Here is a 17,865-nt window from a genome sequence, read left to right on the forward strand (position 1 = left end):
CACGGGTATTTATAACTAAATTCTTACTACACCGCCATTTGGTAATGTATAGTGGTCTGAGTTACAGAATTATTATTAGGAAAATTTAGCTGAAACTCTTTGTTAACAGACGAGCTTAGGTCTGTCACCTTACCATCTTCTTGACCAGCTCAGTATAAATTTGAATACAGAGTATTATTGCAGCTAATGTATTGAGGGCGTTCATGTGACGTCGGTTCATATATGCAAAGAAGCTAACAACGACTCACCTTTGTCAAAAACAGCGATCAGAAGGAAAGTTCAAAGGTCAGTGCGTCACCTTAAAACTGAGGTCACTTACCGAGGTCTCGAGCTCTTTCATATTTGTGTTACGGGACTTTGGACAGTCACATGAATGCGGTTTACCGCGACAGCCATTTTTTGGAGAAGGCAATAAAAGAGGACAATAGCAGACTTTGTAAGTTACGGCGTGAAAACACCAAGTGGAGGGCATAATCAAAGCCAGAATGTAAACGTACTTAAAAACTGCGCGAACTGAAGAACAAAATAGCCTACATGCAGTGTATGGACCCCGACGTATCTCAAAGTATCTCACAGCGCTCTATACAAACTTCAATAAGTAAGTAATTCTGATACATGCATATATTGTATTTATGTCTTGTACGTGTTAACTGTGGTTTTATAACCCCTTATGGATCTGAAACATCGTGATCAGAAACAATAACCATTTTACATATAAACTTATGTGGAGAACAAGGAAGTAACCTCTGCCCTTATGCGCATTTCAAAACAAAACAAACAGTGACTCTAGATCCAAGTGTGTCCATTGTTGTCATTCTTAATACCTAATAATGTCTGGTCTGTTTTTCATATGCCCTGTGGCGTCCAGTTTCAATATGTTTAGGAATATGGACGGGGTGCGTTATGGATTGCGCGAGACGTGGCGACCATTGTCGATGACGGCATGGAACCATGTGGGCTTACCTTCCATTTATATTGTAGTTTTATAGACACCCCTACAAACGATTTTTACATTTCGGTCACGTAATTGGTAAAAGTAACGAAAAACATACAAGTCCTGTCTACGCCCCCTCCTCACCCTTTATACAGGCTTTGGAATGAAAACGTAAGTACTGGCCATGTTTGGTTGATAGGTTGACTGCTTTTCCGTCAGTTTTGTCAGTTTTTATGTGCGTGATAATCGACAATTCGGCTAGCCTACCAATTTTAGCAGTCAGAACGTTGTCATTTCAAGTTTTCCATCAATGATAATCAATCACTCCATCACATACATACATACATACATACATACATACATATATACATACATACATACATACATACATACATACATACATACATACATACATACAAACATACAAACATACACACACACACACACATACATACATACATACATACATACATACATACATACATACATACATACATACATACATACATACATACACTCTAGTAGATGTAAACTATTTGTCGATAAATCAGTCGAGTTGTGAGTTTATTCTAAGTATATATCTGTAATAACGTCCGTGGTTTCAATGTCTGTCTATACTCAGTAACTTAATAGGGAATATCCGGTTACAGTGTTGATTTCACTCATATATTATGCTTATTATAAACATGTCGTACTAATGATGTTTATCACATGGTAAGATACTGTCATGCTGACCTGTCCATAGATACTAAACTGTGTACATAGTTTTAATGATAGTATTGTGTGCACTCAAATTACGATGGCATTATATGGTGTTCTAATTCATTATCATCATCAGAGGCGATGAGTATGCTGCGGGAGCACGCGCACGTGTGTATGTACTGTGTGTGTGTGTCTTTGTGTATGTATGTATGTATGTATGTATGTATGTATGTATGTATGTATGTATGTATGTACATGTATGTATGTATGTATGTATGTATGTATGTATGTATGTATTTTCTGTATGTATGTATGTATGTATGTCTGTCTGTCTGTCTGTCTGTCTGTCTGTCTGTATGTATGTATGTATGTATGTATGTATGTATGTATGTATGTATACTATGTAGAAATAGGAACTTGTGAGACAATCCGAATAAATAGATGTAAAATCCAACGTTTCGAATAAAAATTCTTTATCAAGGTATTTATAGGCAAGACATATTACGTAAACACTAGAATATATCCGAAACAATGCCATTATATATTATGTATGTATGTATGTATGTATGTATGTATGTATGTATGTATGTATGTATGTATGTATGTATGTATGTGTGTGTGTTGATCAGTATATGCAAGCAAGCGCGTTAACTTTGTTAAAAGCACAGACAAGCATACAAGTACTAGCCGTCATGATCACTATTCGACCTTGCATAACACAGTCAAACAGTGAGCTTCTCCATGAGCAATTACTGTAGTTTACTGCTGCAATACAAAAATGGACAAACTATTTGTTTCACAACACAGCTATGCACAGAAAGATAAAATGACAATACTCAAGTATGCTTGGAAAACAGAAATCACCCCATCATGAAATCCACCACTGAAATAACATCCGTAATTGAGAACAATTCCCAAAGTTGCTTAAGAGATTAAACATGCAGACCATTACTCAATGGGGTTTTCCGATTAGTGTAGTTTTTAAACGTATAATACTCACCACATATCATGCATATAGTAATGTTGTTCTCGCTATAAATATTCCTTTGTAGCAAGGCCTGTATACATTCTTTGTCGTCCCTTGCAACCATGGTCGACATTGCTGTCATTTTGAGGCTAGCTATTAAACTAGCGTACGTTTTCATTGCATCAGCGGATGCACAGTGTGTTCTGGCCGGGACAATATTTTTGACATATACGTTGGTTTCTCTACCCTATGTACCGTGAAGATATTTTTGGATTCTTAAATGTATCGTGATTAACCAACATGGCAGGATTTCCGAATGGTTCCGCTCCTATTCGACCTTTTTACAGGAGAACTATTGCGATTTCAGCTTCTGACAACAATATTAGCTGACTATATTACATGTGTAATAAAGACGTAATTACAATCTATATATCCTACTGGACTTGGTGTTGTTTTGAATGACAACATTTTCACCTCCTATCATCAGTCGGCAAGAAGAAGCGTCCAGGATAGGACGAGAAACTGTTGACATTCGAAACAACACCAAGTCCAATGGCCCTGGGATGGATTGTAATTACTTCATTATTAACTTCATACCTGGATGATTGCGATCATCCATATACAGTTGATTACATTGTTGGAATTTGAAGTATAGTATCTTCAATACCACATACCTGTACTATATGTTGGTCAAAATGAAATTTAAGAATGTCTAAGAACCCTCTTGGGATTTGGAATCATGTCTTTCTGCATACAGACCCAAATTATTAACTTTTAATAAATCTATCAATTTGTACTGTATTTTGTCGATTTTAGTAAGGCTTTCGATTCGGTAAATCATAATCTGTTGTTGTATACGCTTTGCTTGTAGAGGGGATCGGGGGAAAGATGTTCTGTATTTTAAATTCAATGTATACAGAGGTCAACTCCTGTGTGAAGCCACGACGGAGGTATTACTGATTACTTCCAGTGCTCCATCGGAGTACAACGGCGATGTGCATGCTTATTTTCTCTCTTCATAAATGAATTAAATAGTATGTTAACCAATTCAAGATACCAAAGTATTCAAATACGTATGATTTATTTTCACTTCTTTATGCAGACGATGTAACCATTTTTAGTGATTCACCAGTTGGTTTAATTTACAACGATCAAAAAAGTTGGTATTCAAAGGGGAACGAATGAAAACAGTTAGTTAATATAAATATCTTGGTCTGATGTTGTCAAGTAGAAATACTTGGAGCAAAGCAGTGTCAACACTCAGATCAAGCCAGGAAAGCCATGGGTAATATCTTTTGTATGGTCAGATTACGACTGCTTTGCCATGCAAAAATTGATACAATAATTTTACCGTTATTATTAATTACCTATGGTGCAGAAAATTGGGGTTATAATCAGTATCACTCGGAATACAACTTAAATACTGTAAAAGATTCATTTGTGTTATTAAGTCAACATCGCCTGATGTGTGTGTGCGTTTTTAATCGGCGATTGTGAAAAAATGTCCAATCTACATACACACTGTCAAAAAATTAGTAACACATTGGTTAAAACGCTCTCTTAGGTAAAATGTCACAAAACAGAGTTAGTAGCTAATTAAAGTTACGATATGGCAGTTACACTCGACAACAACAAGAGGGAATCTTGGGTGAGTCATGTCAAAAGTATTTAAACATGGGTTCGGAGAAGTACTAATGTTTTTTTGTAGGACCCGGTGACTTTGATACCTGTCAAATCATGACCGAGGCAAATTATGTTTAAACTAAAATAATGACCAGAAACGTGTTCTAACGATAAACTCCGTATTTCTCCAAGTTTTAAGCTTACGATTAAGACTAACTGACTTTAAATATGGATCTAAAGCTTCGTAGGGCGTTAGTCAGTTTGAGATGCTCTGGGCCTTGACTGGTAGTTTAGGAAGGTGCAGGTCACAGGGTATCGATTTTGAAGAGCGTTTTTATGCAAACTTTTTATGTCAACATACGTTGAGAATGAATTTCATTTCATTTCAATTTGCCCCCATGTACTACAATCTAAGGGGAAAACACTTACCGAAGATGTAGTATACACAACCTACTGTAATTGTAATAGAAATATTTTATGCTCGCATGTTATATATATATATATATATATATATATATATATATATATATATATATATATATATATATATATATATATATATATATATATGTGTGTGTGTGTGTGTGTGTGTGTGTGTGTGTGTGTGTGTGTGTGTGTGTGTGTTTTGTCAAATACAGTTCCATATAAGTCAATCAGTTTTGATACAGTGTACTAAATGCATGTATGTAGAATGCCCGCATTTTTACGAAGTTCTTAGGATTGTTGAACAATATCCAGAGCAATTAATCCTACCCAATTTCCCCATTTCAGAGAGGTCATCGACATTTTGGTTGTCCAATGAGATGATATGACTACGTTGTTGAAATCAATCCAAACGTGCTTTAGGGCCCCTATACAAGGAATCACAACTTTCGAAACACGACATTCTTTGAACAATATTAATAAAGTCATATTTGTAGAAATCTATTTCAATATATCACGAATATAATAAACTTTTATTGAATCTGCTATCGAATATTGTGTTAACAGCTTTGACGAGTTGATCTATAACCCTCTTAACAACACAAATGCACGCTCTTTAATTTATTTTCGTTGGCAGTTGACAAGATCACGCCACTGCACTAGCTACCGGAAGGGAATTATGATCTCACGATATGAATATTTTGAATATTTTATTATTTCTGTAATGAGCGAGACTTGAATAAGTGTATACTATATCAGGGAAAAACAACACCTCCCTAGTAGTCACCCTCCCGCCCTCCAAAGTAACTATCATACACCCTACTCATTTGCTTTGGGTTATGCTCATGTAATTTGCAAATAGTTACATGTATCTGAATTGCGGAAAAACTTGGCTAGCGCTGTGGACTTTTCTTTAATCAATTCTTCGAATTCCAGGAACGTGTCTCCATTTTGACTGTGTGATCCGTTAGGGTGGCATATCGTGTGGTGCACTTTGTTCACATTTGGACCGGATGGAATGGGGAAACATTGCCAAGTAATGGCAGCTACTTCAATTGTGCTGGTTTGAGTTAAGACGTTGGGTAAACAATCATTGCCCATCAATCATAGGGCGATTCAATTAATAATTTTGTAAGGGTCAAAGGTTACCGATGTCAACACACAACTTCCTCGTGTCTTACACTAGTTGACACTTGTCTTTCATTATCATTTTTTTTATTATGCAAATATGTCAAATTCCGACTTCGAACAATGCCACGACTGCCTCAGCAGCTCATAGACCCTTCGCTTCGTTGATTTCGGCCATGTTCTCTCTAACTGCAATAATTGCAGTGTTTTGAGCTCTTTATCGCTTTGGGGTTAGTTTATGAGCGCAAACCCTGTTACAATAAAAAGTTCACGAACAGAAATAACGCTACAGCTATATATTTCATTTTATGTATGTATGTATGTATGTATGTATGTATGTATGTATGTATGTATGTATGTGTGTGTGTGTATGTATGTATGTATGTATGTATGTATGTATGTATGTATGTATGTACACGAACTGTACCGTACCGTACGTACGTACGCATGTATGTATGTATGTATGTATGTATGTATGTATGTATGTATGTATGTATGTAATCAGGCAGTCCACACAGGTGACGAACACCTATAAACAAGGACCCCAAAGCAAATATACATAGGAATAAAAGACAACCCGGCGGCAAAATTGCATCGTCGTAAATCACAGCCTCTTTTACGTCACCGTCCAAGCCGTGTCGCGGAAGAAATAACAGGTCTGGTTTGTGACAATGTAAAATTGCAGTTACAATACAAAGATCAATGTGAAAACACCTAGAATTACATTTAAACGAAACTGTGTCTACAATGAAAAAATTGACACCATGGTAATTGGTATAGGGATTTTCATGATCAAACTCACGAGTAGCCCATGGCCTACATATCCTGTCTATATTTTTTTATATGTTATGAGGACAGAGCTGAAATCAACCAAGCGAAGAGGTCCACGATAGGGTGATACCAAATAGCTAACAAAAAAACACTAGCACCTCGACATCAAAATCGTGTAATAAGGTCTCGGTTATGAGCTCCGAAACTTGCCGAACAAAAGTCGAGGGTGGAGAGTACGCCAGGTGCACAGCGTAAACACCCTCGATTGCAACCTTCTCGGTCGCTCATAATATCAAAAGAAAGTCCGAAGTTCTAACAGCTAGACTACTGTGGAAATAAGAATGCTAATAGAATCATTCAAATAAAGCAATTCAGGTCAACAGATAGTATTAAATACATGATGTGTGTGTTGTACTACGCCACTTCGAGATACTATCAGTGGTCATACTATTCCTGATGACCTTATAATTACAACATGAGTTTATTGTATACTTAGAAGCCCATGGTAGTACTAAAATTATTGTTGCAACACACTGGTATAAGCTATTGATGTGTGTCATTACACTCACAGGAGGTTGACGTCTCTGATGGCAAGTTTTCCTCAAGTGGCCGCAACCACATTCAATGTTATACAGTGTAAGACTGGTGTAATCAGTCTAGAAAATCCATGTAAGTGTTACAGCAATATAGTTGTAGCTTGTGTCTATCTTAAGCCAGGCGCACACTAGACGGACACTAGAGCAATCAGCTGAGCAAAATTTCACTTGTTGCAATTTCCTCACGCCGGTTCCTCTCGTGTGCGGGCAAATTGTCATGAGATTTTGGTCATTCGTGGCCGTGAGCCAAATATCTAACGTGCTCTTGTGTGCGCCTGGCTATTAGTTCGCTGCAGTCGTATGTCTCATCTAAGAATGCAGGACACAACTTTGAGTATCCATTTCTTACTCCACATCGATCCCTCACTTTCTCGTCGACTCATGCCCTGATGAAGACTGTCTCGGCTTTAGGAGACTTTTCTTGAAACTATTGGGGGTTGTTTTGAAAGGAATAGAATATTGCCCGTAAAATGATCAACTTTCTTGATTTTCGTGTTTATGAGAAAGAGTACTGAATGTGTTAATGTACACACAATGGTGATAACAATTTTATGCCCGGACCAATAAAACAACTGAAATGGGTCTACATACAATTAATGACGTCATCATCACACCTACGTATAAAGTATACAAGTCACTAAAGTTTATGTAAGTGTTGTCCAAACACGGCCGATATTTTATGGGGGGAAACAACACGGCGATCTCTCTTGCATGAACCTCCTCTTTTAGAGACAAAGTGAACCAATTGTCACAATGGGGGCGGGGGGCATTTGATACCTATAAGGCCAAAAAAATATCTGGTTCTGGTCAGGGTAAACTTTCTAAACTGGTGCGACGACGCCAATTTTTTTTTTCCTAATTTTTTTTATATTTTTTTTTGCAAATTAGTAAATACACATTTTTTGACACTTTAAATACTCGGTTCTATCATATTTATCTCTTGAAAAACTTCCCTTTTCTTCGAAGCAGTTTAGGCTTTGTATTTAAGCAGTCTTTGCATGTAGAGTAGATTTCAGCTGCTTGTTCTCCTCAGTGATATCAGGAATAAATAAGAATTGGGAAAGCAAAAATTATCGAAAAAAAAAGGATCGACGCGAGGGTATTCAGGGCACGCGCGCGCTGACCAGAACCAGATATATATATATATATATTTGGCCTAACAGCCATATTTATTAGTACTTCTGACTAGTTCTTCATAACAACCTAGAATACAATGTAAATGTATGAAGGTCGGTGGTATTCGGGGGGGGGGGGGTTACACCTCTAATTTTCAGACAGGATGCGCCGTCCTTGTTCAAAACATCTACCCATGTGGTATATGATCCAAAAATATGTCCATTGTTAGGGATTTTCATTCAGTCATCACGGGTCAATTACCACCATTCTGATACTGTGGTGAAGATATTTCTAGAGCGTGGAGACGTTACCGATGGTAACAACCGCGTGAGAAATTTTCTGATAAAAAATCGACCCATGTTTAAGATTTATTCGTGAAAAAGTGGCCCATTTGGGCGGCATATGCGCTAGTTGTACGTTTCTATGGGAGGACGCCCTCCCTCTAACCCTCTCCCTCCAACTCCCACTCCGGCCACGTGGTAGTATTAATGTAGTAATATTGGGATTCGAACTTGAAGTTATGTATTGATGGAAAGTCTGAAGAGTACAACGTCATCTTTTTGTGTGTAGTAAAATGGTTTTTATTACATGTGTTTTATGCACTCGATTGATGATGGTTGAAGGTGTACAATTTCAGTTGTCTCTTTACAGCAAAAATGCACATCATATATATAACAAAACTTGACTAAGGACGCCGAACTAAGAGATATCCAAGGTATATATAGTTCTCGTGTAACGTGTTATAATGAATATCTGGTGTCTACAACGAGTAACAATATAAAACTAGCCCTACTGTAGAACACTTTAATGTTTGCAGTCATCGACAAAAAAGAGAAGTTAATAGCATGCTACATAATATTCAATATTCTGGAAGTATAATGCACCATAATGAGGAAATGAGAAGTAAAGATTTATTTGTACATACAAGAATATATTTGTGATAATAGGTCAAGGTGATTTCCTGTTATCCTATGGAATAACGATTTCTCGACTTGGAAAATCTTACAAGATTAATTTCAAGCCATAAAAGCTTCCTTGATAAAACTATACGGTGACTACTAACGGTTGGTTATTATGTGAATTATTGTTATAACCGGCAGGTGCGACAAAAATAAATAAAAAACTACCCAAAGGTCGATACAGTGGCCTAAGAGTAGTCTGGATGACCAGACTGGTTGCTAACCCAAACCCTAGCATGGAAGTACACGTCCATGGTCGTAGCGATACTGTATAGGAACTAGACTACCTAGGAGTGACATGTGACATATTTTATAGTTATCTTGGTTTCCCTGGGATTTTTTCATTATTGGCAAATCTTTTTTTTCCAGAATTCCACCAGTTTCAAAAGCCATGGAGGTCGGCTCAACATCACTTCACAGACACTTATCTGAATCATTGCCACAGGCTACGACACCCAACGAAGCGCCTCCACCGTTTCCGGACGATTTCGACAGTGGGCCATGGCAGAACCCACCGTCACCATTACAGACACAGCCAGAACGGCCAAGGAGATCAACTTATACTTTGCGACCATCTTTCAATAAACGTCTACATCTGTTTTTATCCATAAGTCAGATAGTACTAGGTACAATCAGCATTGCTCTCGGCTTTCTCACTGTATTTCTACGTACCTTTGGATGGCAATTGTGTATACCGATCTGGTGTGGTGTTTTAGTGAGTACACTTCAAGTTACTAATTTCATTTTTACTGTATGTATGTATGTATGTATGTATGTATGTATGTATGTATGTATGTATGTATGTATGTATGTATGTATGTATAACCACTTTCATTGACAATGTTACATAATTTGGCGTACGACAATATTCATCGTTGTGGGTACTCTCCAAATGTACTTGAACCACGATTCTCACATTTAAGTTCAAACATCATAATTAGGCCAGTGGCCAAAGTACAGAATTAGTTCTATCATATCAGTGAAGCCATATATAGATTAGATAGGATCACTCTTTTGTTTGGGATTAATTGTTTTATGTATTCTATAACCTACCAGAAAACGTTTTTCACTAAAAACAAATTCCATTTGGGGAGCGCCCTCAACGGCACAATCAAACGTTCTCTTTTCTTTTTTAATTTCCAGTACATAATATCTGGCGTTGGGTGTATTGGGGCTGTTCAGATACGGAACAATAAGTGGGTACGTATTCGTATATACCAGAGTATTTTTGCCACATTTCAGTTTTGCTATAATTCTCGGTGGAGAATTTCAATTATTGCTACCTTAACTAAAACAAAGTTATTTGTGAAGATACCATGTACCGAATAGTTAATATCATTTCACGAATACAACTTAAATTATGTGTAATTTTAATTGATGAAATCGATACCAATTAGTTTGTATGTGTCTGCTATAGCGCTGATCGTTCTTGTAATGAGACCTGGTTATTGTGTTTAAATACGCCTTAGCTTTGCGCAACCGAATCGGAAAATGGATGCACACATGAGGGCTAAACTGATCGCACAATCATGACAAAACAACTAAACGAGCAGATACATGAGACCGGGAGCGTTACTTTGAATATCCCTTATGTTTTTTTAAACGTAAATTCTATCTAATTTCTCTTTTCCCTAAGATCACAATATCGATGGTTTTGAGTTGTTTGTCTGCTAGTCTAACACTGCTTCCCATCGTAGTCGGTTCATTGGCTGCTTCACAAGAGGCCTACTTCGACCCCAAGGACTGTAACATTTACAATGACTACCCCTGTTCCTCTATTGTAAGTTGATACATGCATGGCATCTGTACTTCTCTATGCAATCACAGGAGGCAAAAATACCTGCATTTCGTATTAAGGCTTTTTTTTCATTTAATTATCGTTTCACACATGAAGGTTTTTTTCTATTCTTGTGTAGCCTGAATGTAATAAAGAAGTTCTAAATGGATACCTGTGACAAGGACATGTGAAAATATAGAATGTTCAAACAGTGAACCTATATATATATATATATATATATATATATATATATATATATATATATATATATATATATATAGTTTTGGTAGTACTGGAACTCTTTCTTGATTGTAACTCGGAGTTTCACGCATAATGCGATCGTCAGACAACTCTGCCCTGCCACTGCGGTATAGAGCACTGTCTTAGCAGATTGATACTCACCGAGTTATATATATATATATATATATATATATATATATATATATATATATATATATATATATATATATATATAATAGAAAAAAGATATGTCTGCAACATAACTTTCGAATTTGTGGTTAAGTTTTAAAATAGTTTATTTTGTTTTTATTTAGGGGTCAAGAATGGCAGTGAATATCTTTATTATTATAGTGTCGTTTTCCTACACTACTGTGGCATTCATAACTTCTGGTCTTGCATGTCGAAAGCTATGTGATTGCTGTACTAACACTGAACATTCAAGGGTAAGAAACAGTTTAATTTAACATGTTTAATTTGAAGTTCCAATGGCTTGAAAGAATATGCCAGGAGAGGAGAGAGAGAGAGAGAGAGAGAGAGAGAGAGAGAGAGAGAGAGAGAGAGAGAGAGAGAGAGAGAGAGAGAGAGAGAGAGAGAGAGAGAGAGGGGGAGAAACAGACAGACAGAGAGGGGAGGAGACAGACAGACAGACAGACAGACAGACAGACAGAGGGGGGGAGACATACATATACATACATACATACATACGTACATACATACATACATACATACATACATACATACATATATACATACATACATACATAACATAACTACCTATACACTCTGTATTTATATAAATGTCTAATTTACGTTCCTTCGACTTGACCGCAGCGTAAGTGGAACATAATATTAGGCAATACTGAACTAGTCATTTTGCAGTCGTCCGTTTCGTGGTTCGAACGAACGGCAGACAAGCTATAAAAGAAGTGACAGCATGCAAGACGTTGGATAAATTCAATGAATTCAAGTACATTTCTTTTATATCAAAGACTTAAGCACGGATCGGTGTGATTTGGAAAAAAATAGTCTCGGGTTTTTTTTTAAAAGGAGGGGCCATAGTGGAGTTTAACGAAGATGTTATATAGAGTTATCGGAGCATATACTTCCACACCTCGGTGACATACAGAATGTAAACCTTCGAGAGAATAGAAGAATATCTGCCGTATTGTTGAAGTTGAAATACTGAGTCTGTAGTAAAATCTCGTTTCAGGACAGGAATTGTGATATCTCATTCTTCGGACCTGTGTTTTAACATTGTGTTTTACTTCTTTATTTTGGTTAGATATTCACGTTGAGTAGCGAAAGTGGCCGAAGTCATGATTATGATCATGATAATCCACCTATGTTAATAGTGCCTCCCAGTTACGAAGCATTAGTGAACAATAAAGACGACAGGCTGATATTATTTCCCGCGGGTAAGTTTTCAGGATAAATCCAAACGCCTTTTGAGTTCATGATGACGTCATATGACATTGTGAATTGTGTTTTAAAGGAATCGACAGTGTCAATGTGTCGAACTATAGTATCACATTTTCCCTGTTGTTGTTCGTCTTACTTTCCCGCTTTCGTAAATTCATATCATATCATATAATATCAAACAATCACTGCGCATGCTTAGCCTCTTTCGTCGTTGAAGAGTGAAAGATTGTGTAGCGGAATTGCAGGTCCAACGAGGAAACAAACTATGAAACTCTCGACTATTTGTCTTTCAAATGTAGTATAGGCCTTTCCAAACATTGGCATGGTGGCGCTCTACTTCCTGTCTGTGTGTGCCTTGGGCAGATCGCCTTGGGGTATACATGGTATAGGTTATTCGGTTAATCGTAGAACACTGCTGCTTTCCTCGATGTCTGAACAATATATGTGAAAAACATCCCTGATTTACACTTCTACAGAATACCAAGGGACATATAAGCTCTTAACAATGAGGTGATCATATCCCCAATTTGAATGAGGTCGCTGTATTCTCAATTTCCTGTTTGTATCAATTTCATATACTAACGAATAAATCAAAGCAAAACAAAGTTAGGGAGCAAACAGTTTTTACGGCCGGGGGCGGCAAATCAGAGAGGGGGCACCTTAATTTGGGACTCAAAGAAAGGGGGTCATCCTTTTTACGAAGTGAATAAAGGGGAGAACTGTCACCTTGTTTTCAACTAAACAAAATCATGAGCCACGCTCCTGTACTTAAATGTCCATACACATATCACAACTAGGCCAAAGCCCCTAAGCTCGCACAACTGGGTAGATTCATTTGTAAGCGGCTGCCTCACGATTATATCATAGATAGCGCCCTCAGCGTGGAGATTGCACATCGTACCTAGAAAGCGCATGTGTAGTCATTGTACCGCAAAGCATCCTTTGGTAAAACCACACACACAAAAAAACATCGCATAGTATTTAGAATGCCATGCATACTTATTAGTCATTGCGCCACTATGCTGCCACTTGCGGGCGCTGTGTGAGCTATTAAACAAAAAAATATATGTGCATAAAATAAACCATAAACAAACAGCTATAAATATACATTCAAATATAACATAAACTCTGTCTCTTGATACATCCCATACATATTGTATGGCGTTACAACACTGCACCATGGCCACCTTTAAGCAACAGTTATTTGTCAGAAATGACTTCTCGCTATTGCACGCCACGAGTTGCATTGTGTCATCTTGTGGTAGAAAAACTCGCATGTGTAGCTGTACATTAACACACAAGAAATGGCTCTAAAATATGTTCCTCTATTGACCTGAACATGTGCAATTGTGTACAAACATAACCAATTTAGGACACTTTGAAATAATATGTGGCAAACACTGTGACTGAAAGTGCCTGACCCAGCCTGTGTCTAGATATTGGATATTCAATGTCCATGTATATAGTTAGTCTAGTTCCTATATATTTTTGTAATCTAATGTATGATAACTACAATCATCTCCATTAGAAGTCCCAAATTGATTTATGGTTGAGATCAATAGTTCAATGTAGGATAAAAACTAAATTCTTTCAGTGTGGGGTGGGGTGAGAGGAGGTATTTTATAATGAAATCTGTTTTGTACCCCAATACAAACATTTCTAAAAAAAGTCAGATTGAAAAATGGGGAAAAAATTGTTATGCATGGTACTAAAATTCATTTAATATGCCAATAAAAAAAAACTATTCTTTCCTCACTACATACTGGCTTTGTATTCATAGCACTACATAATACTACATACCGATTTGAAATTGATTGTGCTGTGTGCAACAATTTTACCAATTTAGTTAGAAAGGGGTGGGGAAGGGGTTCTGAGGCCTTACTAAAAGAATTAGTTTTTTTACCTACTGATCTCACCCCTAATGTGTTGATTTATCATACATATACAAACTACTGAACTGTTACTTGGCATGGCTATAGTACGAACTACATGTCTTATCAAAAATTACTTTTCTATGCTTGTGTTCCACTTCTTCTCTGATACCTGTGACCATCACCAAGTTTAATACATGTTACAGGTTATATGTGAAACCCCCGTTTGTCTTGCTATTGTTTTACACCATAAACTATCAAAAAAGAAATATATTCCAAGGTGAACACAATATTAATTGGATTCTCAGAGAATATATATTATGTGAATGACTGATAAACAAAGTTATAAACACAGACTTGTTTGATGATGATCTAGTAAAGGGCTACATACTGTAGCCAGGACTTCTATAGTACTGACATGGTGCAAAGTTATGAGGAAAATTAGATTTTACATCTCCCCTGGAATATCTAGTATTCACATTTAGTGACTGTATACTGCGAGTAAAATTTTGTCAGCAGATCATAATATTACATTTCCTTGGTATTAGAATGTATTTATTTTCAACGCTATAATGTTGTCAGCAACATAGCCAGTAGTAAGTGAATTGAATTAGCAATCTAGTTTAGAAACTCAGCGGCCAGTAGTAAGTGAATTGAATTAGTAATCTAGTTTAGAAACTGCTGTAGTACAGAAAACATTTTTATGACATTTTTTAATTTTTATTTTGAAACCAATGACAGTTATCACATTTCATTATTCAAAACATTTCACAAATATTTTGGTTAAAATTAGCAGAGTGGTCAATGAATGGGGGGGGGGGGTTGAATCAGTGCCATGATTAAACTGAACAATTATGAACAGGACAAACAAGTGCCTTGAGAGTGCAAACGTGTACATGTGTGGAAAGCCGCAGTTGTGTTTAAGTCTAAAGAAAACAATATATTAACTATATGATGTGAACATATCTTTATATGATGCAAACAGTTCATTATATGATGCAAGTACACCATTATGTAATTATTGACATGGGTTTACAAGTATATTAATTCAATTTATAATATTATACTTGATAATTAGCTGAATTAATCAATATTAATAGTTCACTCAATCTAAGAGATATCCTAGAACTTTGGTTACTAAACCATGAATATTTTGTATGTCCGTGAACAGACAATCAAACTTCTCATAGGGTTCCTATCTAAAGAGCTTTATACATGTGAAGCAATGGAATTTGGTTAGCAATTTGCCAGATACACTTAAAATTACTGAAAATGTAACATGTAAAATTAACTATGCAGTGTGCGGTATTATGCTTTGGGAATAGAGTGTCTTTTGCAAGAACAAAAAGAGTGTTTCTTGTCAACAGATGGGGGGTCATTGTGGGTTTTTTTATTTGTCAGAGGGGGTGGATTGTTTTATGGATGAATTGCAGGGGGTCACTATTTTTAAGTATAACATGAACAAAAAGTCACCGGCCCACCCCGGCCGTAAAAACTGATCGCTCCCTTACCGGTGTATTGATAGATCTTGGCTGTAATACGTGTTTCTTTGCATTTGTATTGAATAGTACTACCAACTTCAAGTACGCAAGAAGGATTTGCTCCTGATATTACAATGTCGGCATTGAACTCTCGACGATCGCAGCCTCACACTCCACCACTTTCAAGTACTTCACCACCAGCTGTAGATGACACAGGTCTGCTGCCAGCGCATTGCCTCCTGGGAAACAGTGATGCCAGACAAAGGGGTAGGAATTCATCAGTAACGACGGACTCGGAACAAGATGGAGACGAACGGAACGAAACAAATGAATACGACCATTGTCAATTTGATGAAGTTTTTGAGATTGGTGACGATACGAGGGAAGAGATTACAGATTCATCACAAGTAGACGTTGAAGAATTGAGTGGGAGACCACAAATACCACAATCTCAAAACACATCTGCCGATGAATTCGATGTATTGAGCAATGTGCAAATTTCTACAGTTGAAAGCTCGCAAAATGTCGATGTGGACTTACCAAACTACATATCTTCCTCGGACTACTGTCGGGGTTCCCAAACTGATCAAGACATTCCAAATGACGATAGCATCGTCGGAGAGACAAGTACGCCCTCAAGCGACGATACAGCCACCGAACCGGTGAGAGTGGTAACAACTGATATGAAGGCATCACTGCTAGACGAACAGGAACTGGTGTAGAGAATTAGACGGGGAAGGTCAAATTGTAGTGCATAATGTTATTATTTACTCGGTCAACTTTTCAAGCAAATCAGACGGAAAATTAATCGACTATGATCCCAGCAACAACACTTCGATGATGATAACAGCAACGAGGACTTCAAGTACTAAAAGAAAACAGTGGACGGGTGCACGTGAGGAATACTTGAATGTCTGAACTGCCTATCCAAATAATGCATATCGAATATCATGTACCACCGCTTTCATAATAGTGTTAACCGGATATCTGTTTCATACAACCACGCAGACACCAATAACTGTAAAACTACATATTCTACACTGTGCAAGACAGTAACTAGTTGCAGACAATCTGGCGTCAATGTTTAGATGTCTGCATTTGCTGATGTCTGCATGGTATGGTATCACATTAATTCATATCATTTAGACAAAATGTCGCAAAAGAACTGGTTTTGTATCATGTGTAAATTTGTTGGTTTCTGTGTGTGGCTCAATAGCCAGTGAACACAAACATGAAACGGGTAGTATTTAGATCTCGCAAAATTTGACGACACTCGACCCCGTTTCCAAAAATAACATAATAGGTGAATAGCTACAGTAGGTAACTGTAGCCGGAACCGTGCGCGTCAGACTGTAGTTGGGGACTAAATATTGGAAGTACTGGCTAGTATGAACTAGCCAAGCAATATAACCAAGAACTGATGACATACAATATAATTGTCCATATCATACATCAATAACATTTTATTTCTGTTACTCAGAAAAAAATAACATCTTGAAGAATCGAAGATGGCGAACATTCAGCAATTTTCTTCAATACAAATTTACAATAATACACCTGTATATTCGGCTTCTATTTTTCTAAAATGTATCAAATAAATGTATATAATGTTTACTGCAGAACGTTTTTTATGGTCACCCAAAGAGTATATTTTTTCTGAAATCTTTCTGTAGACCAGTCTATTGTCGTGACTAGACTGTGCCACTGTAACTATGTATTGACAACTATATAACTTATAGCCCGCCACAACTAAGACGGAGGAATGAAAAGTTTCCAATGATCAAACTATGCTTAGTTTGTAAGGTGACCGTGTCGTTGGGGCGCCCTCACGGATTGGCTAACCCATTTCAATTGAGGG

The 17,865-nt window shown here is 37.0% G+C and overlaps 1 protein-coding gene across 2 annotated transcripts; it reads left to right on the forward strand.

Moving 5' to 3' along the window:
• The first annotated feature begins 332 nt into the window (after positions 1-332).
• LOC144446675 (uncharacterized) lies at positions 333-17,516 on the forward strand. 2 transcript variants are annotated; one of them, XM_078136494.1, is made up of 7 exons: positions 333-598; positions 9,589-9,934; positions 10,363-10,419; positions 10,856-10,999; positions 11,551-11,679; positions 12,519-12,651; positions 16,095-17,516. In XM_078136494.1, the coding sequence occupies exons 2-7, from the start codon at positions 9,611-9,613 to the stop codon at positions 16,727-16,729; spliced, it is 1,422 nt and encodes a 473-aa protein (XP_077992620.1). In that variant the 5' UTR covers positions 333-598; positions 9,589-9,610; the 3' UTR covers positions 16,730-17,516. The 2 variants fall into 2 exon arrangements, with proteins under 2 accessions (XP_077992620.1, XP_077992619.1); XM_078136493.1 differs by lacking the exon at positions 333-598 and adding an exon at positions 1,093-1,105.
• Positions 17,517-17,865: the final 349 nt, after the last annotated feature.

This window comes from Glandiceps talaboti, chromosome 15, assembly GCF_964340395.1.
Source record: "Glandiceps talaboti chromosome 15, keGlaTala1.1, whole genome shotgun sequence".
Classification (NCBI taxonomy): Eukaryota; Metazoa; Hemichordata; class Enteropneusta; family Spengelidae; genus Glandiceps; species Glandiceps talaboti.